General features: G+C 47.1%; 1 protein-coding gene across 4 annotated transcripts in view; it reads left to right on the top strand.

Moving 5' to 3' along the window:
* The window catches only part of DOCK1 (dedicator of cytokinesis 1), a 520,609-nt gene that overhangs the window by 149,538 nt on the left and 343,390 nt on the right, over positions 1-27,681 (top strand). For all 4 annotated transcript variants that reach the window (XM_057736106.1, XM_057736108.1, XM_057736105.1 and 1 more), the window contains exon 24: positions 25,133-25,203. In XM_057736106.1, the coding sequence (XP_057592089.1) occupies positions 25,133-25,203 (71 nt within the window). The remainder of the gene's footprint in view (positions 1-25,132; positions 25,204-27,681) is intronic.

Raw genomic sequence — 27,681 nt, 5'->3', positions numbered from 1 at the left:
ATTGGTTGACTCTGTGGATGAGGAACCTGTGAATATAGAGGGCTGACTGTACTTAATATTGTCCTGTTGTATGATGACTAAATAATGCTGTTTTTTTAACCTCTTTTATCCTCTTTATGCTTAAATTCTTCACTCAGTCATCTCCCGGCCGTATTGTGGGTGTTTCATCACTTATGACTAATTAATTCTTCATTGGCAAGTGATTGTTACACATTGCAATTAGGAAGATAATGTATAGAGCCATTTTGAGCTAAATGTGTACATTCTCTGCTACAGACTTAGATTTGAGAGGTGTCTTGTTACCTCCTTGTAATTATTAATATCTCCTAGTTTATTTTTGTTAAGCAAAGACATCTGGTCCAAAGCCCCTCTCTTCCCAGAATACTGAAACATTAAATTTAATCATCGTGTAGAAGACCCTCTCCCGCGAGCATAACAGATTGGGGCTATCCTCACAGTGTCCGGGAACTTCTCTTTGGGAACTTAAATGGAAAAATACAAATGCTGCAAATGATCCTGTGGGTGAGTATTCCGTTCAACACAGCAGGACTGCCTTCCTGGGGTGGGGAGACAGAGAGACCACTTGTTGTTTCCTGTGTCCTGTGTCAGTGAGAACAAAACCCACATTACTGTCTCAACAGAATATTCTTTGCCCTGTGTGTCGATGAGTTTCCATGAGGATTTCCATGTTCCAGGGATAGACCTCAAACATTCCAGTAGATTCTGTGCAAAGTACAGAATACCCCCAGGGCTGCTTCCTGGTGCCCCCTGCAGTACCCACCAGGGGGACACAGAATCTTGCAAAGGTGAGGGAGGAGGTAGGGGGTGGCTTCTGCAAAAGAGGCGTTTGATCTCAGGAAGATGTGGGAAGGTGGAAGCCTGGGGCATCTACCAGGGCACCGAGACCGCCTTAGCCCAAGTTGGGATGGAAACTAGTTCTCTGTCTTTTGATTCCTGACGTGTTCTTCATCCTCTGATCCCACCTCTGCATTGTAGCTCCTGTCTCCGCCAACCCTGCTTCTTAACCCGTCAACCTCTGGGCTCTGCGGTGTGGAGCAGTCTGGGGACTGGAACTTGGGGAAGGTTTGGTGGAAGAGAGGGAGGGTGAGAGTCCTTCTTCCTCTTGACCTTCTATATTGCGTGGGCTTCCTGGATGGTTTTGCACAATACCAGGGTTTGATGGGCCAGTCACAAGAGATTACCACCGACAAAAAAATAATATTCACCAAATACCTTTGAGCCCTTGTTTTTGCCAGGCTGTGTTCTAGGCATGGAGATCTCTCAGTGGCCAGGATGTGGGGGTCAGGTTGTATACAAAACTGACATTACGTTCCAATCGTGAGAGAGACGGCAGAGAACAGAGTCATCTATCTCTTAGTAATAAACAGCAACAAAAATTAAGTGCTTTTTATTGTCACTGTCATTTTATTTAAGATGGGGCCTCTTGACCTTCTTAGAGAAGGAGGGGCCAATCTCATAATAGGAAAACAGGTCTAAATTTTAAAAAATTTTGGCTGTAATAAAACTATTTCTTTGTGTCTGATTTTCTTATTTTATCACAATCCAGTGGAGGCATGGTGTGTGTGTGGGGGGGCACCCTAAGGTGAGCACAGGTCCTTAGGTCTCCTGACTTCAGAACTCTGTCAACCAAAGGCCTCCTCTCTGTTCCCCAAATCTCACCTCTGGATACTATGCTCCTCCTTTTCTTTCTTTCTCTCTTTCTTTCTTTCTTTCTTTCTCTCTCTCTCTCTCTCTCTTTCTTTCTTTCTTTCTTTCTTTCTTTCTTTCTTTCTCTCTCTCTCTCTCTCTCTCTCTCTCTCTCTTTCTTTCTTTCATTTATTTTTTAAACATTTTGGTGATGTACTTGCCAGCACCAACTCAAGGCCAGACACTATAGAAGGTGCTGGAGATGTGGAAAGATAAGAGAGTCTCAGCTCTTGGGTAGGTCCTGAGTGAATGCGGGGATGCCAGAGGACCCCAGTGAGAAGCACCAGGGCCCCCTCCATCCTGGGACGTGCGGGAGTTGGAGGAAATTGCTGTGAAGTCCTACAGATCAAATCTGGAGGAGCCTCCGTGTGCAGGAGGAGGAACCCGGCCTGCTCTTGTCAGTGTCATGGCCTAGGTCTGTGCACCCCACAATTGCCTCCCAGTCCTCAAAGTTAAGTAACATTCTCTCTGAGGCCTTATGACATCGTTCTCATTATTAGTTGAAAAAATACTAAAACACATTAGCCTGAAACCTTGCTGGTAGTTTGCCATGATTTTACAGGTTACCTGGTAGAATGCATAACAGAGGAGCCAAGAAATTGAACACATTTCACAATTGCCTGCTAGCATGAACTCAAGTGTTGTCATTGTAATAAGCCTTTTAAAGGTCATTTAAAAAATGGAATAATTGGTTACATCGTGGAGATCATGCAGGATCATGAACATGTACTTGATGTGTAAATTAAAAAAATAAAACTGCTAATATTATATAAATTGGGACTTGTGTCTTGGGAATAAATTTCTTGTGGTTCATAAAAAGTCCCATATCGTAAGCATTTTAGATTGATGTAAAATGATGGTCAAAAAATGAGTGTTGGTGATGATTAAGACACTGATATCAAAGGTGCAAGTGAAAAGATAATATAGAATATCTTCCTGAAATCTGAGCGGACAAAAATATTGCTAAATTAATATCCATATACGATGATGTTACATAGGAGTGTGTAGTTAAATTAATGAAGTCGTACAACTAGACACTTGGCTTTTCCTTATATCCATAAAAGTATATATATTTGAGTGGTCAGAATGTGAAATTCTCTCGTTGGGAAATTCTCTCGTCCGGGTCAGTTGATTCACAGGAAGTTCATACAGCTGGGTAGGCGGGAGATGTTCGTGGCCAGCTCCAGAAGGCTCCAGAATGGGAAGGACCATCATCAGGTTTGGGTGGAAGGAAAACTGCTCTGCAGCTTGTCCTTCGAGCACTAGCCATCGGGCAGGGCCTGTGTTCATGTTATGTGTGGCTTAGAGTCACACGATGCTTGCCAGAGGCATGAGAGTTTTCAGAGGATGGGCTGGTCATTTTCCAAGCAGCACACGAAGCACCTTCTCAAGTGGTTGCTGGAAGCTCTGCCATGTTTAGAGCCTCAAATAAGATGCTCATGGCCTTCTGACCTTCATCCTGGCGTTGACCAAGCCCCGGAAACTCCTGCTGGGGTTCCATGCCTGATGCTCATGGGGGTGGGGGAGGGGAAGGGCTGCTCTGTAGCCCCATATTGGGGAGAATATTGAGTGGGGTTGGTCCCTGGAGATGTTAGGACGGATCGTGGTTTGGGGGTGGCCGTCCCTGAAAATCACAGGTGCTCACTTTTCCAGAAGCCAATCAAGGGTCAAGCGGGGCGGGCGTGGGGGGATTATTGAATGTGAGGGCAGTGAAGGAACATTAGTTTGCAGACCTCATTCCCAAGAAACGTTGCCCCTCCCCTTCTGTTTCTCAAGGGTCCTGTGGGGTTTGGGATTGCAGCCAAGCCTTTGCGAGATTACTCTGATGAAATGTAAGTGGCACCGGAGAGCAAAAAATTTGCATCGCAAGCCATCTATATTAAGGAGCACCAAAATAATTTTGGTAGTCATTGGTTGTTAAAAGGGATAAATGACTTTCAGTTATCAATACAAATCTTGGGCATAACGGGGACTCTCATCCTGAGCTTTCTTCTTCACAGCTTTATTTTTTTACACTCTTGTGTTTGCCAAATTCTAGACCTTCCAAGATTGAGAGCCGAATTATTTCATTTTCTCTGATAATCAAGTCATTTCATTTTCCAATAAATGTAATTATTTTTTTGCAGTAGCTTTTGTATTTAATTTCAGAGTTTTCTCTAGTTCGCTCTAAATTATCCTTTACAAATGCCAAGTGAAAGCTAGCAGGTTTTCTGGTTTGATGGTAGCAATTATAAGTGTAATTGTAAAAGTCCTTCCAAATTCTGTTTAACTTGACAACCAGTTCGCCGCCATCAAGTGCCTCCGATTTTTTTTTTAAATCATACGTTCAGATACACCATGGCGCCTTCAAATAACACAGCTTTTATAAGTTGGAAGCTGGTGCTTTCGTCCTTTTCACTTATTATCGTACTGTTTGCTGTCGTTTTCGCTGACATTTTCTCTGTCCTTCAGGCAGTTTTGGAAGCTGGCGTTGTGTTCTTCTGGAGCAAAATACCATTTTTTTCCAGATTGCAAGCAAGGATGTTCCTTCCATGTCTGTGTTCAACGTACCCATCATAAATCATTAAAAGCTATGAACTTGACTACTGTTTATGTTTACAGTAGATAAACGTTGCTTTCTTATTTTATTTATTTATTTATTTATTTATTTATTTATTTATTTTATTGGCCGTGTTGGGTCTTCGTTGCTGCACACGGGCTTTCTCTAGTTGCGGCGAGCGGGGGCTACTCTTCATTGTGATGCGTGGGCTTCTCATTGCGGTGGCCTCTCTTGTTGCAGAGCACGGGCTCTAGGCGCGTGGGCTTTAGTAGTTGCGGCACATGGGCTCAATAGTTGTGGCTCACGGGCTCTAGAGCGCAGGCTCAATAGTTGTGGCGCACGGGCTTAGTTGCTCCGCAGCGTGTGGTACCTTCCTGGGGCAGGGATCGAACCTGTGTCCCCTGCATTGGCAGGCGGATTCTTACCCACTGTGCCACCTGGGAAGTCCCTAAACATTGCTTTTTGATTTTGCCCTGGTTTTATGTCTTTCTGTGAACTCTTGTTTTGGTTCAAATTAATCTGTCATTCCTGTTACTGCATCTGAAAGTAACAATGATTATGGTGCTTGCAGTTTATTTGAACTGTATCTAGGAAAGAAAACATGAGAGGTACATCTTATTTCTTTTGGCATTAGAAGCCAGGTTTGGGGGAAGTCAGTTGAAATGAATTTATGTTGCCTTTTCCGTGACTTTCATGTTTAATTGCATCCACTTCGGAGGCCTTCAGGCCTGAAAGGGACTGAGGATCGCATGTCTGCTGGGCGGTCAAAGACAGCACCTTCCTCAGGGGTCAAAGCTATTAAAAAGAAAAACCCTGTACTTGGAAGGTTTCTTCCAGAGGGTTCAACAGCTTTGGAATTCTAACACATCTTTGCTAATCAGTGCATTTTGGTTGAATGAGTGAGTGAATAGGTAACTAAATCATGTGGAGCAGGGCTTTTTGCCTTTGTTAATTGGCTGAGCATTTATTGGTTTTCCCCTTTTATTAATTCAGCGTGTGATTACTGAGCACCAGGGCAGAGGTTGGGAGGACAAGCAGGACTAGGCAAGGCCCTTCCCCTCCAGGTGTGCTTGGTCCAGGGGGTCCAGCGAGCCCACATAGGGCTCTGATGGAGAGGTGCATGGGAGGTGTGTCAGTCTGGCATCCACTAGAAACCAGAATTAGTAGGGTATACATTTATTAATTGCAAAGAAGTGGCTTACACGATCGTGGGGTTGCCTAGGCAGGACTGAAGTCTATAGGGCAGGCTGAAAACTCTGGGGTAGGAGCTGACACTATATTCCTCAGGAAGAAGTTTTCCTTCCTTGCAGAGGCCCGGTTCTGTTCTTAACATTTTCAACTGATTGGATCAGGCTCACCTAGCTTGTCCAGGATGGTCTCCTTTGCATAGTTACCTGATTGTAGATATTAATCTCACCTGCAGATTTCCTTCATGGGGCCCCTGGACTGACGTTTGATTGAACAGCTGGCTGCCATAGCCTGGCCACTTCGGTACAAAATGGTGACATTCACGGCAGTTCACCTGGTCTTAGTCTTGGCTTATGTCTGTGTGTGTGTCTGAGGGAGGATGGGTGGATACAGGGGCATCTCGGCTACCTAGTCAAGGGCTCAGTGAATGTGTCAGGGAGCAGAAGGTGACAGAGACAAAGGAGAGGATGAGGTCTCACCTGGCTTTCTCAGGAATCTGGAAAGAAGTAGAGGTGTCTGGAGCGTAGCTTTGGGGTGGAAAGGACATTGGGGAGAGGCCATGCTATGGCTGTCTTGTGTGTTAGGGAAAGAAGCTGGGGCTTGGGCCTCTTGGGGTTCCAGATCCCTGCGGGTGCTCAGCAAGGAAGAGACTGAGCCAGACCGGCCCGCTGGGTGGATGTCTCTGCGGTGGTTGAAGCCATGTCCCAGGGGGCGCTGCCGGCTCTATGGGGCTATAGAGGAAGCAGGGCACCAGCTCCCTGCTCTCCAGGGAAAAGCACCTGCCTGGGCATCCTTGAGGAGCGCCGTGGGGCTGTGGTGACTCCTCCCAGTGGAGGAGGCACTGAGCAAAGCGGGTGGAGATGGGCGGAGTGCGGAGGAGGAAGGACCTTCCAGCTGGAAATCATGTGCCCACGTGTTGGGAGGTGGCCTGGGCGCAAGAGGAGGCGGGCTTTGGACACAGCCCGTCCCAGCTTGTGGGGGCTCATGAGCTGGCATGGAGGGCAGAGGCAGGCCAGTGAGCAGACCCAGTGGGCTAAGCAGCACTTGGGAGTCGCCGCGTGTGCACAGAGGCCGTCTTTCCTGGTCACCCTTTCGTTCTGCACAGAGCATCCCTGTGTACCTCTCTGTGTGCTGTTACAGAACCAGAGCCATTTCTTTACCTCCTCGCATCCAGCTGACTTGACCTTCTGCTGGCGGGGGTGGGGCGGGGGGGTGGCATTGCTCTCTTGAGTGCTAGCTTGCTGGCAGCACGCCCTGGGCTTCCTTCTCTCTCTCCTGCAGCAGCCAGAGGAGCTCCACAAAACACCTACATAATCATCTTTTACAGTTCCTTCCACAGATGTGCCTGGACCTTTCCCGCATGCCAGGTCCTGGGCACCTTGCGGTGGGTACAGTCATGAATAGAAGCGGAGTCTCTGGTTTCAGGACGCTGACAGTCTGACGTTTCATAACCCGTGGGCTCTAATTAGCCCCCAGGGGAATTAGCCTGGGGACCTGCGGAGGAGCAGTTGTCTGTGGCCAGGGCGGCAGGGGTCGTCGGCATGTGGTCCTGATGGGAGCGCGTATTCTGAGTGGCTGGGGGTAGGAATGTTCTGAAAAGATTCTTTTGAAAGAATGTATTTGTTGACAGATTTTTAACTTTCTCCGCTTTGGGTTTGTTGCCTTTCCTTCAAAAGAGCCTTTGTCAGTGCTCTATGCTGAACAATTTATTGATAGAACAATGAGCATGCTGTTTAGTAGAAGAAAAAAAAAATTTTTTTTTTTGTTAATAAACAAATACTTTTGCACAAAGTGGGGAGAAGAGGGGACAGTATGTTATGGGCTGAATTGTGTCCCCAGCAAATTCATATGTAAGCCCTATTCTGAGTGCCTCTGAGTGTGATCGTGTTTGGGGACAAAGCTTTTAGGGAGGTAATTGAGGGTAAGCGAGGCATTAGGGTGGGCCGTGTTCCCATCCATCCTTATGAAAAAAGGAAATTATGACACGGACGCATCAGAAGGAGGAGAGACGCAAGGAGGACACCGGGAGAAGGAGGTGCTCTGCAAGCCACGGGGGAGCCCCCCCCCCCCCCCCCGCTGACACTTTGCCCTGGGGCCTCTGGAAGCCGCCTGGTCTGTGGTGGTACCGCACTCCTTGCCGACTCACACAGCCTGTAACAGCAAATACCAATGAGTTGCCTAAACTTGGGTTTGACTTCCTAGCCTCCTCACCCTGATTCACCCGCCACCCAGGGAGGGGATTGCTGAGGCGACCAGAGCGTGATCCAGGCCCTTGACCTTGGCCTCCCTGGTGACTCAGCCTGGATGGGGTTGCCTTCGTCCTCCCCGGTCGGCCTATTTTGGTCTCTCTGTGACCTTCCCTCCCCTGCCTGTTCCCTCTGTGTCCAGGGGGCCCTGTCCTGGGGCCCCTTCCCTTCTTAGAGCCTGCATTCCTGGAGCAGGCCCACACGCTCCTCCGCCTTCCCCTTCCATTCAGACAGAAGGGCGGACAGACAGACAGTGCCTGCAGACTTCCCCCTCCCTCGCTGGCTGGTCACAGCCCCTGCTTTCTTCCTGCCTTCTCATCTTCTGTGCACCCACTTTATTTCCTTCCACTCCTCTGTTCTAATCCCAGCCCCCCCACCCTGCCCCCGTGACATCCTGCTTCCCACTCTGGGGCATCTCAGGGTAACTGACGATTCAGACCCCCACATCTAAAATTCTAGGAGAGAAAACCCCAGCCAGGGGAGCAGGCTACCTGCGTCCTGGCACCAGGCTGGCCCTGCCTTTCCAGGCCATGGGGATGGTTGGGGGAGGCCAGGGCGGCCGAGGGGGTGAGGGGCAGGCAGGGGAGCAGAGGGCCTGACACTCGGTCTCCAGGAGAGACGTTGCCCTGAGCTGGTGTCTGGTATGGCGATAATTAGTCTTCCCGACCGGCTTTTCTTTGGAGAAGAGACTGACCTGCGGAAATATTTTTAATTACCTAACCCAACGCTTTTCTTTATTTTGGCGACAGTGTTAAAAATTCCCCCTTCTACGACTCTGAGTACATTTTTACAAAGTTATTAATGTGGATGTTCACGGTTTAAGTCCTCAGACCTACATAGTAAATGTTTGCTGAGATGCAGCTATAGGAAAGTATGAAAGGGGGTTTAGGGGTGGCCTTTTGGGACAGTGATCGGTGTTGGGGACATGGGGGTGGCTCTCCTTTCTGGTTTCCTGGGATTTCTCCTGGGTTGGCCAAAAAAGTTCGTTCAGTTTCCCCATCTTTGCGCTTCGGTGGATTATCTTACGCTTTGCTTCCTTGAAGCGTTGATCGTGGCCTGCTTCAGGCGTGGTAGAGCTGTCCCTGTGAAGCAGGCAGTGACACTGCGGTTGTTATTATGAGGACTGATTTCATGCCTCATTTTAGAGGACGTCTGAGGCACCACGCTGTTTCCGAGGTGTTGGTCTGTCCCTGCTGGAAACCATCGTGAGGGTCAGTCCTGTGTGTCACAGCTCGAGTGACAGACAGTGACTCTGAATCGCTAATTAAAGAGCAGTCTTGTGTTTGTCATTTATAGTCAGGGGGACAGCACATTCCTATTTTTTTTTTTTTAATTACTGTTTCGGTGGTGAAATGTACATACGTAAAATTTACCATCTTAGCTGTTTTAAAGCCACCACTTAGTACATTCGTAATAGTGTGAGACCATCACCATTGTCTAGTTCCAGAACATTTTCACCACCCCAGAAGGAAACCCTGTTCCCACTGTGGTCTCTCCCTGTTACGCCCTCCCTCAGTCCCCGGCAACCACTAGTCTGTTTTCTGCCACCATGAATGTGCCTATTTTGGATATATCATGTACATAACAGAATGAAATATGTGGCCTCTTGTGTCTGGCTTCTCTTACTTAGCGTATTTTCAGGGTTCATCCATGTTGTAGCCTGTGTCAGTACTTTTTTCCGTTTTAGGGCAGAATCATATTGCATTGTGTGGATAGACCCCATCTTGTGTATCCATTTCAGCAGCTGATGGACATTTGGGTTATTTTCACTTTTTTGACTATTGTGAATCGTGCTACTGTGAACATTCTTGTACAAAGTTTTCTTTAAAGGCCTGCTTTTGTTCTTTGTGAACAGACCTAAGAGTGGAACTTCTGGGTTGTATAGCGATTCTCTTTAGTTATTGAGGAATGGACCTTCTTTTTATTGTATGTACTCCTGAGTTACACATGAAGCTCGATGTGGAAAAGTCCGTCCTCCTTTTTTATATTAAGCCTTTCTCTGTAGGGCAAATGCAGGGCTGTCTTTTATGTTTTCAAATATCTAGGATCTTCACTGAGATTCAAGACCCAAAGAATTCAAGTTCACGTGGTGTTTTTCCCTAAGCAGGAGAGGGGACGTCCAGAAGGAAGAGGAGGAGAGGACACGTAAGGTCAGAGCCATGGCACAGCAGATCAATCTCGAGAATTTAGAAATCACAACAGATATATTTTCCAGGAGCGCATCCTGTCAAAACCCAGCATTCCTAATCAAAGACGGCAACATCAGTGTTATTTACAACCTCCTAAATCGTTGCACCTGTGATGTGAAAGAGCCTCAGGGCCAAGAAGACTCGAACCCTGTCCTCAGGGAAATGATTGAGCACCGACTGTGCATGAAGCTCCTTCCCTTCAGGTTCCCATTTCATTCTCACAAGATTCATCCTCTGGGAGAAACCGAGAGAAATCAATACCAACCCACCCCAGGGATTGGTAATACTCTGGGATAAAAGGAGCAGACTGCGGAATGCTGCTGTGGTGTGTCTCCTGGACCTGCCTTGCCCTATTTAAATTTAAATCCTTTCAAATGAAATAAAGCTGGGATTTCTCCTCCTCGGTCACCTTAGGCATATTTTAAGTGCTCTATAGGCACATGTACCTAGTGGCTATTACATTGGACAGAGCAGCTGTAGGCTATTTCCATCATTGTAGGAAGTTCTCTTGGACAGGGCTGGCGAGACCAGAAATATTGGGGTGACCGCAGCAGTAATGTTGATGTGCAGGACAGGAGGGTTGGGGAGGAGGTGTCAGCATTGGAGCCTGGAAAGGTGGTACTTTCATCCCGGCCGCGTCATCGCCAACCAAGGCATGCCCCCATCCCCAGGGGACATGTGCTCCTAGTGTCACTCAGAGCAGGTGGTCTCAGACCCTTGCCTGTGCACGGGTGTTTATTATGTCTCCCTAGTGAGATCAGCACAGGCATTGACAGTAAATGCTCAGAAGCTTATACAGTGATTTGAAACAGCTATGTCCCCCAAGTGGCATTTCTGTTTACTAGAAAATCATTTTAATTTTATTTTACAAAGCTATTGGTTGCAAACCAATTGAAAATAAAAGTAAACTTTTGTCTTTCACTACAGGTAGTGGGAGAACGCTTTCATTTTGGTCTTGGGTTGGGTTGGGAAATGTGTTAGTTTCCAGGGCTGCTTTAAGAAATGAACTCAACTTGCATGGCTTAGAGTAACAGAAATGTGTTCTCTCGTGATTCTGGAGGTGTCTGCAGGGCCATGTTCTCTCTGAAGACTCTAGGGGAGCATCTTTCTCTGTCTCCTCCAGCTTCTGGTGGCTGCTGGCAGTCCTTGGCTTTCTTTGGCTTACATGTTCATCTTCTACCCCAGCCCCTGCCTTTTCCCTGTGTGTGCCTCCGTGCCTGTCTCCCTCTCTTGGAAGCAGCCTAAATACCCATCAACAGGTGAGTGGATAAAGAAGACGTCGTGTACACACACACACACACACACACGCACACATGCACACGCACAGACGGATGTTAGCCATAAAAAAATGAAATCTTGCCATTTGTGACAATTTGGATAGCCTAGAGGGTATTAAGTGAAAAAAGTCAGACAGAGAAAGACAAAGACTGTGTGATTTCACTTACATGTGGAATCTAAAAAACAAAACAGATTAACAAATAAAACAGAAACAAACATAGATACAGGCAACAAACTGGTAGTCGCCAAAGTGGAGGGACCTGTAGGGAGATGTAATGTGCAGCATAGAAAATATAACCAGTAATATTGTAAGAACTTTGTATGGTGACAGATGGTAACCAGACTTATCAGGGTATTCTGTAATATATAAAATTATCGAATCACTGGATTGTACACCTGAAACTCATGATATCGTAAGCTAATTATACTTCAATAAAAGTAACTATAAGTAAATCACAGTAAATGAGTAACTAAACATTTAGGTTGCTTCCATGTCCTGGCTGTTGTAAATAGTGCTGCAATGCATTTTTCAACAGAACTAGAACAAGAAATCTTACTATTTGTATGGAAACGCAAAAGACCCCGAATAGCCAAAGCAATCTTGAGAGGGAAAGACGCAGTTGGTGGAATTAGGCTTCCTGACTTCAGATTATACTAAAAGGCCACAGTGATCAAGACAGTATGGTACTGGCCCAAAAATAGAAAGGAAGATTAGTGGAACAGAATAGAGAACTCAGAGATAAACCCAAGCACATATGGGCAGCTTATCTTTGACAAAGGAGGCAAGAAAATACAATGGAAAAAAGACAGCCTCTTCAATAAGTGGTGCTGGGAAAATTGGACAGCAACATGTAAAAGAAAGAAATTAGAACACTTCCTAACACCATACACAAAAATAAACTCAGAATGGATTAAAGACCTACATGTAAGGCTAGACACTATAAAACTCCTGGAGGAAAACATAGGCAGAACACTCTATGACATCCATCAAAGCAAGATCCTTTTTGACCCACCTCCTAGAATCATGGAAATAAAATCAAGAATATGCAAATGGGACCTCATGAAACTTAAGAGCTTTTGCACAGCAACAGAAACCATAATCAAGACAAGAAGACAATCCTCAGAATGGGAAAAAATACTTGCCAACGAAGACACGGACAAAGCATTAATCTCCAGAATATACAAGCAGCTTATGCAGCTTAATGCCAAAAAAGCAAATAGCCCAATTCACAAATGGGTGGAAGACCTAAATAGACATTTCTCCAAAGAAGACATACAGATGGCCAACAGACACATGAAAAGATGCTCAACATCACTAATCATTAGAGAAATGCAAGTCAAAGCCACAGTGAGGTATCACCTCACACCATTCAGAGTGGCCATCATCAGAACATCAAGAAACAATAGATGTTGGAGAGGGTGTGGAGAAAAGGGAACTCTCCTGCACTGTTGGTGGGAACGTAAGCTGGTACAGCCACTATGGAAAACAGTTTGGAGATTCCTTAAAAAACTAAAAATAGAACTACCATATGACCCAGTAATCCCACTCCTGGGCATATACCCAGAGAAAACCATAATTCAAAAAGAAATGCCCATCAACAGATGAATGGATAAAGAAGATGTGGCACATATATACAATGGACTATTACTGAGCCATAAAAAGGAATGAAATAGAACTATATGTAATGAGGTGGATAGACCCAGAGACTGCCATACAGAGTGAAGTAAGCCAGAAAGAGAAAAACAAATATCGTATGCTAACACATATATATGGAATCTGAAGAAATGGTACTGATGAACCCAGTGACAGGGCAAGAGTGGAGATGCAGAAGTAGAGAATGGACTTGAGGACTCGGGGCTGGGGTAGGGGGTGAAGGGGAAGCTGGGACGAAGTGAGAGAGTAGCATAGACATATTTACACTACCAACTGTAAAATAGATAGCTAGTGGGAAGTTGCTGTGTAACAAAAGAAGATCAACTTGATGATGGGAGAGGCCTTAGAGGGCCAGGACAGGGAGGGTGGGAGGGAGTTGCAGGAGGGAGGGGATATGGGGATATATGTATAAATACAGCTGATTCACTTTGGTGTACCTCAAAAACGGGTACAAGAGTGTAAAGCAAATATATTCCAATAAAGAGCTTAAAAAAAAATGAGTAACTAAACAAAGCAGAAACACAGGCATTGGACTTAAGGCCCACCCTATCTAATGTAATCTCATCTTAATTTGATTTCATCTGCAAAGTTCCTATTTCCAAATAAGTTCACATTATGGGCCCCAGGGGCTAGAAGTGGAACATTTTGGAGAGGGGTGGGACACAGTTCCACGCACTATGGGCTGGCTTGTGCATCGAATACAGGGCAGCCGAGGGTTTGGGGTTGGGGCAGGAGTGGGAGGGACAGCCTGGGTCCGAGTGTTGGGCTCTTGTTTGTTTTCACTGTTTCCTCTCTTAGAAGGGCCTTTCTTCACCCTGTTTGGCTACATCTGCGTGTTGAGGGTCTCCACACCCTTGACCATCATCTCTAATGGTTTTTTGAGGGTGGGTGGGGTGGGCTGGGGCACGCGGGCAGCGGGAGGCACTGGGAGGGCAGAGAGGACCAGATTCCCTCCCGCACCTTCCATCCTCCCTTGTCTGCTGGAGCCCCTCCGTCCACCCTTTTCTGTTCCTCAGAGGCTGCATTTTGTGAGATGATTCAGCCCATCAGTAAAACACAAGTGTGACGCATTGGATCCTTCAGTCGCTACTTTCAAAACTGCTTCACTGCGGTGCAGGCCCTTAAGGTGCTTTGAAACAGACCATTTTCCTGTCTGTCGACTTCTGAATTTCAAGTGTGTTTTAGAAAATCGCCATCATTTGGAAGGCATGCTTTGCCTTCTGGAAGCTGTCTAGACAGGTAACCAATTTTCACCAATTCGGAGGCTGTGGAGGCCTGTTCGAAGGATCGTCCCCTTCTCCTGGGCTTCCTCGCTACACAGCTGTGCCAGTAAAATGTAAAAAAAAAGTTTATAATTTAATTCATATTTGTTCTTGCCGACGTTACGGTAATACTCCTATTTTGCCTGACTAAACTCCTGGCAAAGAGCTTTTAGGAGGCTAGGGAGAGCACAGTGGCTCCAAAGAAGAGGGTTTTGTTCTCGGATGTGCTAATTCGTCATCCCCTTCCCTTTCTCATGCCTTGTACTTTTTGCTCTGTGGTCCTGCTACCTACAGCCAACTCTTCAGGCCCCTGTGCTCTGGTGAACATCTCAGCCTGGCCTCGTTTCCTGAGTCACGGCGGCTCCCCCGGCTCTTTTTTGTGTTACAGTCCATTCCGTCCTCTATTGAACTCTCTTCTGGCGTCCCAGCGTCGGGGAACCAGGATGAACGTGTGCAGGACCTTGTTCCGGGAGTGAGTCTGACCACTGAGAGGAGGTAGACGAGGCAGAGCAGGGCCACACCTGAGCCCCTGCTTCCCTCCGTTTCTGTACACGGGCACATCCTTGTATAGCGCAGCTGCTCGTGGCCGGAGGGGACTAGCCCATCGCTCCCGCGGCTCAGGTCTGGCCAGGCTGACTCAAGGGCTGAGGGCTTCTGCCTGCTGGGGACCCATTTGTGACAGTCACACAGGAGGGGCTGCTCTTGTCTAACCTGTGGTTCTTAACCAGGGGCTGTTTGGGAATGTCAGGAACGTCATTTGATTGTGACAGTGACTCTCTGTGTTGTTGTGTTGTGTACAGGGGGTTGCCTGACATTTAATGGACAGGAGCAAGAGATAGTAAAAGTGGTCCTGCCCAATGAAAGTTGCATCCCTTCCATGAAAAACACAGCAAGACCTTTCCCCCATTGTTGATATTCTGCAAGGGAGGCATAACAGATGTTTGTTTATCTACTTGTTTAAGTGTAGTAAAGGCAACATAACATGCCATTTACCATCTAAACAATTTTTAAGTGTACAGTTCAGTAGTGTTAACTATATTCACTAGATCTCTAGAAGGTTTTCATCTTGCAAAACCTAAACTCTGTCCCCATTAAAAACCACTCCCCACCCACCTTCCCCAGCCTCTGGCAACCACGATCCTACTTTTGGTCTGTGTGAGTCTGACTACTTTAGATACAAGTGGAATCATACCGTCCTTGTCTTTTTACACTAGCTTCTTTCACTTAGCATAATGTCCTCAAGGTTCATCTGTGTAGTAGCGTATGTCAGAGTTGCCTTCGTTTTTGAGGCTGAATCGCATTTCCTTGTGTGTATAAACCACATTTTCTTTACTCATTCATCTCTTGATGGACGTTTGCATTGCTTCCACCTCTTGGCAATTGTGCGCAAGGCTGCAGTGAATAGGGCTGTGTCCCTGTGTCTTCCGTATCCTGCTTCCATTACTTTTGAATAAATACCCGGAAGTGGGATGCTGGGTCACATGGTAGTTCTGTTCTTAGTGTTTGGAGGAACCTCCATACTGTTTTCCTTAGTGGCTGCACCATTAACATTCCATCTCAACAGTGCACAGGGGTTTCAATGTCTTTGCCCGCACCTGCTGTTTTTGGTTGCTCTTTTTTTTTTTTTTTTTTTAAAGATTGATTTATTTATTTACTTATTTATTGGCTGCATTGGATCACTGCTGTTTGTGGGCTTTCTCTAGTTGTGGCGAGCGGGGGCTATTCTTCATTGCAGTGTGCGGGCTGCTCATTGCAGTGGCTTCTCTTGTGGAGCACGGGCTCTAGGCTCGTGGGTTTCAGTAGTTGTGGCACTCAGGCTCAGTAGTTGTGACTCACAGGCTCTAGAGCGCAGACTCAGTGGTTGCAGTGCATGGGCCTAGTTGCTCCACGGCATGTGGGATCTTCCCAGAGCAGGGCTTGAACCTATGTTCCCTGCATTGGCAGGCGGATTCTTAACCACTGCGCTACCAGGGAAGCCACTGTTCTTTTTTTGATAGTAGCTGTCTTGATGGGTGTGAGATGACATCTCATTGAGGCTAATTTGCACTCATGGTTTGTGATACTGACCTTCATTTCATGATTGCTGGCCATTTCAAATTGATTTTTAAGGGTAGGAGCTTGCCCTGGACTCACTGAAGAATCTTAATCTTACTAAGTTTGTACTTTTCTCACTGACATTTTGGTTTGGACTTTCTGATAGTTAAAAATGAAACTACTCAGAGGAATGATTTCCTCCAACTGCTCACTTGTCATTCGGGATTGAATGAACTGCAGCGTTGGCGGTAGAGACAGGAAATGTTATTTTAAAGACCAGAATCGGCTTCAAGGAAGGTTGGTTACAAAGAGAGGTATTTTTAAATTTAAGATACAGAGGAAGTGGGTAATCTTGATTGAACAGGGTGTCAGGAGTGGAAGCAGTCATTGTCACCATCTTTTTGTTCTGGATTCTTACGTGTCTAAGAACAGTGTGGCTCATCCTTGAATCTCCCTGAAGTCCCGTGTGTTTCCATTTTGACTACATGAAACCATCATGTCCAGCCATCCGCTCTGTTTCATTCATGCCCCATGAAAGACACAAGCTCTGGTTCAGGGGCACCTATTGACTGAACGGGTCTTGCTATGTGTTCCTGTATCAGGATGCTCTGGTTCTTCTGAGCCTGTTTGGCTACGCCCCACATCTTCCAAACATGGAACATTTAAGTCTGAAAGGAGAATTTGTGGACCATATATATTTTAGCTCAAAACCTCCAAATGGAATCATTTTAATATGCGTTTTCTGGAGAAATATGTAAATTAATAATCGCTTCATACATTATTCAAGAAAAACTTATTTTGTATCACAGATAGCACTTGTAGTCTTATATAAAGATATGCTAATGGATTTAATTAAAATAATTATACTGAATAATGTAGCCTGAACTTTACCCTAAAATAGTGTCTATTAATCATCATTAGTAGTAATATTTTTAGCCAGAGAGACACTTACAACATTAAACTGATACTAGATGGAAAGTGCATTTTTTGTTTTGTTTTACAGTTTGGATTAAGTTGGCATTCTCATGAGATGCATGAGATTAGTTTTGCTTAGAGAAGAGTATAAAATTTGTTTAATTTCTTTAACCTGAACTATTTCAGCAATTAGCAGACTTTTAGCATTTTCTTCCCTTTCATAATTCTTTTATGTTTCATTTCTTTTTCTCTAGAACTTTGGTTTCAATGTGTTTTTTTGTCCATTCGATTCAATTCTGACCACACTTTCCTTCCTCAGGGTTGTGATACCATGAGTTCCTTTTTTTAAACTTTAAATCATATTTTATTATTGCCCTCTGAAGCATAATTAATTTACAGTATAGTGTTAGTTTCAAGTATACAGCAAAGTGATTCAGTTACACACACACACATATATATACACACATATACACACACATATATATTCTTTTTCAAATTCTTTTCCATTATAGGTTATTACAAGATATCGAGCACAGTTCTCTGTGCTGCACAGTAGGTCCTTATGGTTTACCTATTTTATATATAGTATATATAACTATATATACTATATATATATATATATATATATATATAACTATATATATATGTTAACTGCAAACTCGTAATTTATTCCCTCCCACCCCATCCCCTTTGGTAACTGTAAGTTTGTTTTCTATGTGAGTCTGTTTCTGTTTTGTAAATAAGTTCTTTGGTATCTTATTTTTTTTTTTTTGTTTCTCATGTTAGTGATATCTTTTGATGTTTGCCTTTCTCTGTCTGACTTACTTCACTTATAATCTCTAGGTCCATCCATGTTGGTGCAAATGGCATTATTTCATTCTTCTTTATGGCTGAGTAATATTCCCTTATGTATATATATATACACACACACAACATCTTCTTAATGCATTCATCTGACAATGGACATTTAGGTTGCTTCCGTGTCTTGGCTGTTGTAAATAGTGCTACTATGAACAGTCGGGTACAGGTTTCTTTTTCGAGTGAGAGTTTTCTCTGGATACATGCCCAGGAGTGGGATTGCAGCATCCTATGGTAACTCTGTGGGTACCATGAGTTCTTGATTGCCTGGATATTAAGTGATGAACCCAGTATTAAGAGGGACACTCAGCAACTTGCCTGTCTTTTAATTTAAGTAGAAATAGCTTTATCACTGGCCACTAATTTTGTTTCTTGTATCTTTCTGTGGTTTACTGCCTTTCAATCAGTGCTCGATGGTGGGGAGCCCTGTTGTTTTTGGTGGTAATTTCAGTTTTATCTAAATCCTTCATGTGCCCGAGTGTGTGGGGGACTCAAGTGTGTGTTCTCAGCATATCAGTGGGTCGTCGCATACGTGTTCAAGGCCCAAATGCATTTAGAGTTGGACGCGTCCATCCTTACCTGGACAGATCAAAGCTTTACCAAGTTCAAAGAGAAGTGCCAGCCAGGACTTAAGCTCCCATTCCCTTAATTTAGGTCAATTTAATGTCAAATCCAAAAGAATAACTTTCTTAAAAAGCAAACATTGATTTGATAAGGTCAATTATGACTTAAAAAACAGGAGACGAATAAACAAAGCTGAAAAACAGTCAATTCATGTACATTCCTCTGGTGTGCTGGCCTCTGTTCCTGGCTAGGCCCATCACGTGGGTGGGTTCTCACAGGTTATGTGGCCCCCGGCTCATAGCCCAGGAGGGATGGAGGAGGAGGCCCCACTCCGAGCTGAGCCCTGTCTCTTGGGCACATCCCACAGGCCCCGCCCCCGCCCCACTCCACACCCCCAGTGGACTGATGCCTGCCGCTCCCCTGGGAAGGGAGCCTAGGCCTGGGCGCCACCCTCATGGCTGCTGACACGCTGGCGTCCTGGCCTCTCCCCCACCATTTGAGAGAGCCTTGCACATTCTGAGCAAGATTTTGTTTAAATAAAGAACCGACATACGGGCTTCCCTGGTGGCTCAGTGGTTAAGAATCTGCCTGCCAATGCAGGGGACACCAATTCGATCCCTGGTCCAGGAAGATCCCACATGCCACGGAGCAGCTAAGCCCGTGTGCCACAGCTAGTGAACCTGTGCTCTAGAGCCCGAGATCCACAATTACTGAGCCCATGTGCTGCAACTACTGAAGCCCACGCGACGCAAGAAGAGTAGCCCCCACTCACTGCAACTAGAGAAGGCCTGCCCGCAGCAACGAAGACCCAATGCAGCCAAAAATAATAAATGCATACAAAAATAAATAAGAACCGATTTACAAAAAGTAGTAAGAAGAAAACAAGAAGCGAAAAAGAGGCCTCTCCAGTGCCCTCCACTCCTGTAATCCTGACTATCTCTGAGAATTGACAAATGATTATACTCATAATTTAGCCCTTTAGTCAGGACTTTATAAATGTAAGTTTTCAGGACTTTATAGATGAGAGTTTTGCACGTTGAAGGAGCTTTGTGTGTCACATCTGCACACATCCACACACTCTCCTGCCACCACGTCCCCTGGTGGCACTGACTGCTGGCTGTGAACCCTTGTGATGAGTTGGGGGTGTCCCAGCCTCCACGGCGCCCTTCCATTCTTCCGACTGCCGCTGGAGGCCACCCTGTTCACCTCTGCGAACCTCCATCCTTTCCCATGGAGAGGCACCCAGAGGACAGGCCCCCTTCCTGAATCCACATAGCAGATGGGGGATGCGACAGCCTGGCCGGGAGCCCGGGTCCTTGTCCAGGGTGGGCACCCTCTCCTGTCTGCATGCGGGACTTTTGTTTCTGGAGGCTTCTTCTGCAGATGAGATTCAACCCAGCGCTGTCCATCACAGGCAGGAGCCCTGCCTCGTCTGCCCTGCGTGCCACATCTTGAGAAGCTCTCGAAGCAGCAGCCCCTGCACTTGGAAGAGACCTGAATTCGGTGAAGCAGCCTGACTCCACCGAAGAGACGGGAGCCTTTTCCTGCAAGTGGGAGCAGAAACCAAAACACTCGAGTCTCTCATCAAATAACCAATATTAGAAGTGGGCAAAGCCGGCTGTGCCCTTAACGAGAGTTGGCGGGGGACGTGCTTTTCCAGGCGGCTTGGGCTGCACTGGGGGGCCTCAGGGTTCCCGCTGCCTCTTCTGGCTGCCCCTCAGCCTGGAGGGGATACAGTTGTGTGTCTCAGCTAACAAGGCCGATTGCGGTGGGTGGAAAGCGAAGAGCTGGAGAGTCTCTTGAGGATGAAGAGACGATTTTGTGCGAAGCTCTGTTGATCAGAGAGTCACGGAGGCTCTCCCGTGTCCAGGGTCCTTGGCCGGGTCACAGCTGCAGGGCTCTGGTTTGGAGAATGCAGACACACGGCCTGTCTCAGTAATATTTCCAGATGCCTGACTTGGAATTCGTGTGTCTTAAGGGAAGTGATGGCTAAGCTAAGGGCTGAGGAGTCACCAGGTTAACTCTGAGTGTTTAGGGGCAGGGACGGGAGTGGGGGGACAGCGACCGGGAAGAGGGAAGACCTTGGACACAGCCTCGGAGCTGGCAGAGGGGCCCGGAGCACAGGGGAGACAGGAAGAGGCTCCAGGCGGTTGGAGAGGGTCCTGCAGGTGGAGGCGAGGCCACCGACCAGAGCACCGGGGGAGGTGGGGCAGTGCCTCTGAGGATGCTGGGTGGTCAGGCCTGTATCCCAGGAGCAGGGTGGTGCCCCCCGAGTATCTCAGTTAGATTTGCATCTTAGGAAAGCTACTCTGGCTACCAGTGGGGCATGACCTTGAGGGGGTCAGAGTGGAGGTGGGAGGTCCATTAGGAGGCTGTGGCTTCCTGCTAGAGGGAGACAAAAGCGGCCTGGACCAGGTGGTGGAAACTGTAGAAACGGAGAAGGCAGTAGTGGCAGGGAACGTTCAATAGTGAGGGTCCGCCAGGCTCTGGGACTGCTCAGAAGTGGGTTGTGGGGAGGATGGAGCATCCTGAGGCTGTGACTTGGGGGCTCCGGGGTGCAGTGCCCTGAGCCTGGAGCACCGGGGTGTAGGGTGGGGTCTCATCTGAGGCAGGGGGAGTTTGCAGCATCTGTGGGGCAGCCACGAGCCCAGTGGCCGCTGGGTGTGTGAGTGTGAAGCTCAGGAACGAGGTGACCTGGGAGACAGCCACTCGTCACAGCTGGCTTCCTGAGGGGTATGGAGAGGAGGGAGAAAAGTCTAGAACAGGACTGCGACGACACCCACCTTTAAGGGAGGGGCGGGGAACAGACTAAGGTGGCCGCCCTGGGAGTGAGGGGCATGGATGCTCGGGGAGGTGAGGGGTCACAGCAGTGTTGTGGGAAGGTCACCTAAGGGCAGGAATGGAGATGATGGAGGCGGAGTCAGGCTGCAGGGGGCGGGGCAGGGGTGGGGAGGGTGCTGGGCAGTAGAGACTCAGGGTGAGCCTGGGGCTCCAGGGTGCTTTCAAGGGGAGAGCCTGGCAAGGGCTGAGCGTGGAGGGAAGCGGGGCAGCTGGGGTGAGAGCCGGGCCGCCTGGAGAGGGCGGGGATGGAGCACGCAGGAGGGCCCTGAGCAGGCCTGGGGCAGGGGCCGAGCCCACTGGAGGGTCCCCACAGTAGAGGCGGGCGCTCCGCGCCCAGCCTGGGGGCAGGGGCAGGGGCTGGGCTTCCGGGAGCCTGGTTTTGGCTTGAGTGGTGGGCAGCACTGCTCATTCCTGTTCTGGTGATTTTGGTTTTCCCTGAAGCACGAAGTGAGGTGAGCTGAGCCGGGTGTGGGGAGGCGGTGGGATCCAGGCTGGAGGAGAGCGAAGAGGCTGGAATGGTCACTGTGGGCAGGTGGAGGGCGTAGCGGAGCCCAGGACCACCAGAGATGGAGTGCAGGGGGCCACCCCTGCACCTTCACTCCATTCCATCTGTCTGTCCTTGTTAGGTTATCCAGGACTGACGTGAGTCCGTGGTTCCTCTCTGTTCTCTGTGACCCTCATGAACCGTAAGATGTGACGCGCCTAGGACCTGGGTCAGGCAGGCAGAGTTCCCTGTCAGCCAGCATTTGGGGGCTCACAGCAAGTACAGCCCTCTCTCTGTGGGCGCTGCCTGACCTCGGGCTGGGGGGCCCTCAGGATCCCGGTTGGCGCAGCGCCCGGCGGCCCCCCGGGCCGCAGAGGGTGGGCCGTGACGGCCTGTCTCGTTTGCCGCTGTCTGTCCTTGTCACGCTCGCTGCTCCAGGCAGACGCCGCTTCGTGGGGTCCAGGATGAAACGCACGATGCCAGTGCGTCCTCACCTTGGGGACCCTCACAAACTAGACAAGACACTTTCCGGCCCGAGCGGTCAGCTGTGCAAACGCTTTTTATTAAATGTCACAATACCTATTTTTTTAGTTTTTCAAAGCAACTCCGGGGTTGTTGAAGCAGAATTTTGGAAACCAGAATGAAATTGTTTCTATTGATATTCAAGGTTCTTTTCAAAAGTTGCATCTCAGAGCAGAGAGTTGGAATTCCTTGATCCGGCTGGCACTGAAGGACAGGGTTAACACCTGGGGAAAAACACCAGTCGTTCCGTAGTGCAGATTTAGAGGTGAACTTTGCTCAGCTGTCCTTGATCATCTTGGCTGTGAAGCGCTGAGGCTTGTTGGGGTGGTTTCACTCTTACCTTGGAGGTGGACAGATTGACTCCAAATCCTGGTAAATGATTTCACTTTGCTTGTGCCTCTAATTCTCATCTGTGAAGGGGATTGGTAATAGACCTCTCATATGGCTACTGAGGGTTTACTGTCAGGAGAGGCTAGCACCTAGAGGAGTGTCTGCCAGGTACAGCATAGTCACAGGTGACACCTTAGGAAACCAGAACTCATTTGAAGTGACTTGAATCTGACCACTTAACGCTTAGGCACCAGAGTTGAGACCTGGGCCCAAGAGTCTCTTAGGCTTTTTCCATGCCTGTCCCTCCAGGTAGTATATTTTTGTTGGTTTTAAAAAAATTCAGGTATAGTTTGCACACAGTCATATTGAAGAGTTCCACCAACCCCTTACATCCTCCATCCCCCACTGCGGACAGTCCCTTCCCCAGCCTCCGCCCCCTGGCATCCACTGAGGCGTTCTCCCTCCCTCTAGTTTTGCCTTTTCCAGAATGTTCTAAAAATAGACGTATCAGTATGTAGCTTTGAGTTTGTCTCATTTTACTTCTCAGAATGCATCTGAGGGTCATCTACGTGGTGTGTAACAGGACCTTGGTTTTTTAAATTACTGAGCAGTGTTCCACTGTACGGATTCACCTCTTGAGGGACATTTAGGTTGTTTCTCGTTTTTGACAATTACGAATAACTGTAAACATTCAGATACAGGGTTTTGTGTGAACCTGTGTTTTCATGGCCATGGGATCAGTGCTCAGGAGTGCGATTGCTGGGCCCTGTGGGGAGTGCTCTTCCACAGATGCTGGCCCAGTTTTGCATTCACACCAGTAGCATCTGCAGAGAGCGCTTGGGATGGTCAGGTTTTTTGTTTTATTTTATTTTGTGTCGTTTTAGCAATCCTTATAGATGTTAGTGGTGCCTTGTTGTGGTTTTCATTTGCATTTCCCTGGTGACTCATGATGCTGAGCAGCTTTTCCAGTGTCTATTTGCCATCCATAGATCTTCTTTGGAAAACGTGTCTCTTAAAATCCTTGGCCTATTTTAGCGGGGAAGGTTGCTTTCTTATTATTGAGCTCCAGAAATTCTTTGTATATGGTGGATACAAATCTTTAGTGGATATGTGATTTGCAGTTATTTTCTCGCACTCATCTCTTGTCGTCTCAGCAGAAGTTCTTTTGAAGAGCAGAAATTTTTTGTTTGGATCACACACAATTCATCGATTTTTTTCTTTTACAGATTATGCTTTTGGTATCATATCAAAGAAATCTTTGCTTAGCCCAAAGTTACAAGTATCTTCTTCTAGATGTTTTATAGTTTTAAGAATATAAGATCTATATACCATTTAAAGTTAATTTTTATATAGGGTGTGAGGTACGGAAGGAATTTCCTTTGGTGCGGGAGGAGGGGGCACCTTTGTCCCTTGTTGCAAATCAATTGACTGTGTATATTCAGGGTGTTCTGTTTAAGGTGAGTTGCTGCCTACTTGCTTTTGGAAAACAATGGTAACAACTGTTTCTGTAACAGGTGTGGCATTTTCCAGGGTTGAAAGAGTTACCTAGCTTTATTTAATTAGATTTTGAGCTTTATTTCAGGCCCTGGAGATATTTGACATGAGTATTATTTTCCTCCATTTCTTTCAGGAAGGGGGAGTCCAGCCTGGTAGAAGGAGTCACTTAGTCACAGGCAGAGGGGGGTCCCAGCCAGGGTCAGAGCACTTAACATCCAGGACCTTTTCCCAGTCAGATATAGATGAGGGGGGCTGGGGTTCTGGCTTCCCACCAAACTGAATTTTAATTCTAGCTCAGTTCAGTACTATCCCTGTGATCTGGGGGCCAAGTAATTAACATCTCCAGTGTCAGTTTCCGTGCCTTCTGACTCAGCTAACTTCCTGGAGGAGGTCTGTTGGAATCAAAGATAAAATAGACAAGCGTCTAGCACAGTGCAGACCATGTATTAGAATCTATCACTATTACCATCACTCCATTTTCTGGAAGTGTGGGTTTTCTAGAACATACAGAATAGGAATATGAATGTAGGAGGTAAAGTTACTAAAGAAGGACACGATTCCAAGCGAAGGGACCTAGATACACGGGCAGTCATTTTTGGAATGGAACAAAGGCAGTCATTCCAGCTGTTGGATGTGATAGGGCTGCAGCGAATTTGATGGTGGAAGATTCTTTGGAGAGCACAGGTCTTCATTCGTTATAAGGTCCTTAGGGTTAAGGGGAAAATCACATAAAAGCTTAGCACAGTATAGGCATTCGGTGAGCAAACAGAGAATGTTGGCTTCTGCTAATATTACTGTTATTAATATGTGTCAAGATAACCGTGTAACAAATATCCATTGCTTGTGGACCGGAGGCTTTTTTCCTCCCTGCTCTATTTTTGTTCTGTTTAACCATCACCTTCTTGTCTGGAAAGTGATCCTTGTCTTCTTGGTATATGTGTGGTTCTTCATGGTATTTACAACTTTGTATTAACATTTGCCAACTGCCTTGGGCTCAACAGTCTTCTCTTTTCTTGGTTTGCAGGGGGCAGCTCTGAAATACTTGCCAACCATTGTCAACGATGTGAAATTGGTATTCGATCCCAAGGAGCTCAGGTAAGGAAGCACCCAAGGCGGAGGCTTTCCATGTGCCATGCTTGGCCTCCTCTTCAGAGCATTAGTTCACAGGATGCTTGGGTTGTCTCCTGTCTGCATAGGTCAGTGCTCTGGATCTTTCTGGAACATGTTCTAGTGGTGGTGTCTGTGACACTTAGCTCATTATGTCTTTATGTGAAAAAGGCATCATCTACCAGCAGTCACAATATTTTCTTTAGAAGATTAATTGTAGCCTCTTGTGTAAATAATAAAATTGGGCATTGTGCATCCTTTAGAGTTTAAAATTCACCACGTGATTCTTGGGTTTGGGTTTTGTTTTCAGCACCTAAACATTTTGACACAGGAGCTTTAATATTCGTGTCTCACCTCCTCCATCTCATCACCACGCAGCATCTCTCCAGGGGCTCCTGACCGAGGGCTGTGAGCCTCAGGCAGAGGAGCCAGAAGTTGTCAGCTCAGGTTATAGTAAAAGGAAAAACAAACACAACAGCTCTCTGGGCAGCCGGGCATTGGCTTTCAGAGCGAGGAGTCAGGCTGGGGACCGAACCCTTCCTTTTATCCCCCCGTTTTACCACCATCACAGTCTCAGTTGTTTACTGTGCAGATGTCACTGCCTTCAGAAAAGAGCTGTCGTGAGCAAGTGGGTGTGTGGCCCCTGTGACCCCAGACACACAGAGCACAGCCCTCTTCTGCTCCTTGTTTAGGTTTTGATTTAACATTTGACACAATAAACTTACCTGCAGGTGATGGCACCGCTTGACCAGCCAAAAATTCCACGTAAATATTCGTAAAGGGCCGTCTGTCCCTCGGGTAGTTAAACGGGATAAAAAAGTCACCCTTCCCGTGCTTTATGTCCAGCATAGGTCACGCATCATCTGGAAGGGAATGGTGAGGGGCTCTTGGGAAGCTGCTCTCCCCACGCGTCAGCAGGTGTCTGATGTGCCTGAGGGTTTCGTGTCTTGCGTGAACACGTGTATTTTCTGCTCCCAGGCGCCGACCCTGCTGGTAATAGTGAGCAGGTTCTAAATGAGAAAAGGAGGCACAAACGGGCCCACGGGCAGCACGTCTGCACTCCTGGGCCTCCGTTTGCCCCGTCCCTGCAGCCCGGCTCGCAGCCAGTGGTCTGGGCCACGGCAGTAGCAGCCCCTGGGAACTTGCTGAATCTTGGGCTCCTTCCCAGATCTTCTGGGATTAGAAATTGGGGGTGGGGCCCAGCTATTTGGTTTTAACGATCCCTCCAAGTGCTTCCAGTGAATGCCCCTGTCTGAGAACCTCAGGCCTGGAGAAACAGAGGACGAGGGGGAAGCTGTGGTTGGGTCGGCTGTGGCCATACTCTGGGGCTGTCCTCCTGGAGCACGGGGGCCAGGCCCTCGCTCATTAGAGGGGTGACGTCCATGTTCATGACCGGTGCTCGTGCCTTGTGCTTGGAGATCCATGGGGGACCCCCTTCCCCAGGACCGGTCCCATCTGCTCTTGGGTGCGTGACTCTTTCTGCACACTGCACACGTGGGTTCCTCTTCAGCACCTCACCTACTGATTTTTCAGAAAATGACATTGAAAATCATGGATGTATTTTTCCCTGTTGAGAAAATTGAGTCATGTTTTGGTGAAAGAAGAGAGATCACAGAGGAGAATAACTCAAAGTTAATTCCATGAGGATCTCGATCCTTCTAGTTGTCTTTTGTGTGCAAGTGTGCGTGACACACACTGACAGACACACACACACCCCCCCATACACCCCTAAAAGAATTCAGCATTGCTTTTTTTTAAAATTTATTTTTAATTTAATTTTTGGCTGTGTTGGGTCTTCGTTGCTGCACACGGGCTTTCTCTAGTTGTGGTGAGCAGGGGCTCCTCTTCGTTACGGTGCTCGGGCTTCTCAGTACGGTGGCTTCTCTTGTTGTGGACCATGGGCACTAGGCGCTCAGGCTTCAGTAATTGTGGCACGTGGGCTCAATAGTTGTGGCTCACAGGCTGTAGAATGCAGGTTCAGTAGTTATGGTGCACAGGTTTCAGTTACTCCTTGGCATGTGGGATCTTCCTGGACCAGGGCTTGAACCCATGTCCCCTGTATTGACAGGCAGATTCTTAACCACTGTGCCACCAGGGAAGTCGCAGCATTACAGTTTTTATTTTAAAATCGACTGCTGCACTGATGACATCTTGTTTTCCCATATCAAGAAGGACACTTCTATACCATCACCATAATGTACTGTTAGAGCAGTTTTGTCACCCCAGTAAGAGTCAATGTCCACTCCCTCCCTAGCCCTAGGCAACCACTAACCTGCTTTCTGTGTTTATAGATTTACTTTTTCTGGGCATTTCTCATAAATGGAATCATACAATATATGTGGCCTTTTGTGACTAGCTTCTTTCACTTAATGTAATGTTTTCAAGGTCTATTAATGTCAGAATTTCATTCCTTTTCATGGGTGAATTGTATGGATATACTACATTGGGTTTATCCATTCATCAGTT

Source organism: Hippopotamus amphibius, chromosome 5 (genome assembly GCF_030028045.1).
Source record: "Hippopotamus amphibius kiboko isolate mHipAmp2 chromosome 5, mHipAmp2.hap2, whole genome shotgun sequence".
Classification (NCBI taxonomy): Eukaryota; Metazoa; Chordata; class Mammalia; order Artiodactyla; family Hippopotamidae; genus Hippopotamus; species Hippopotamus amphibius.
Note: the sequence above shows the minus strand (reverse complement) of the source record. Positions and strands in the feature narration are given on the sequence as shown.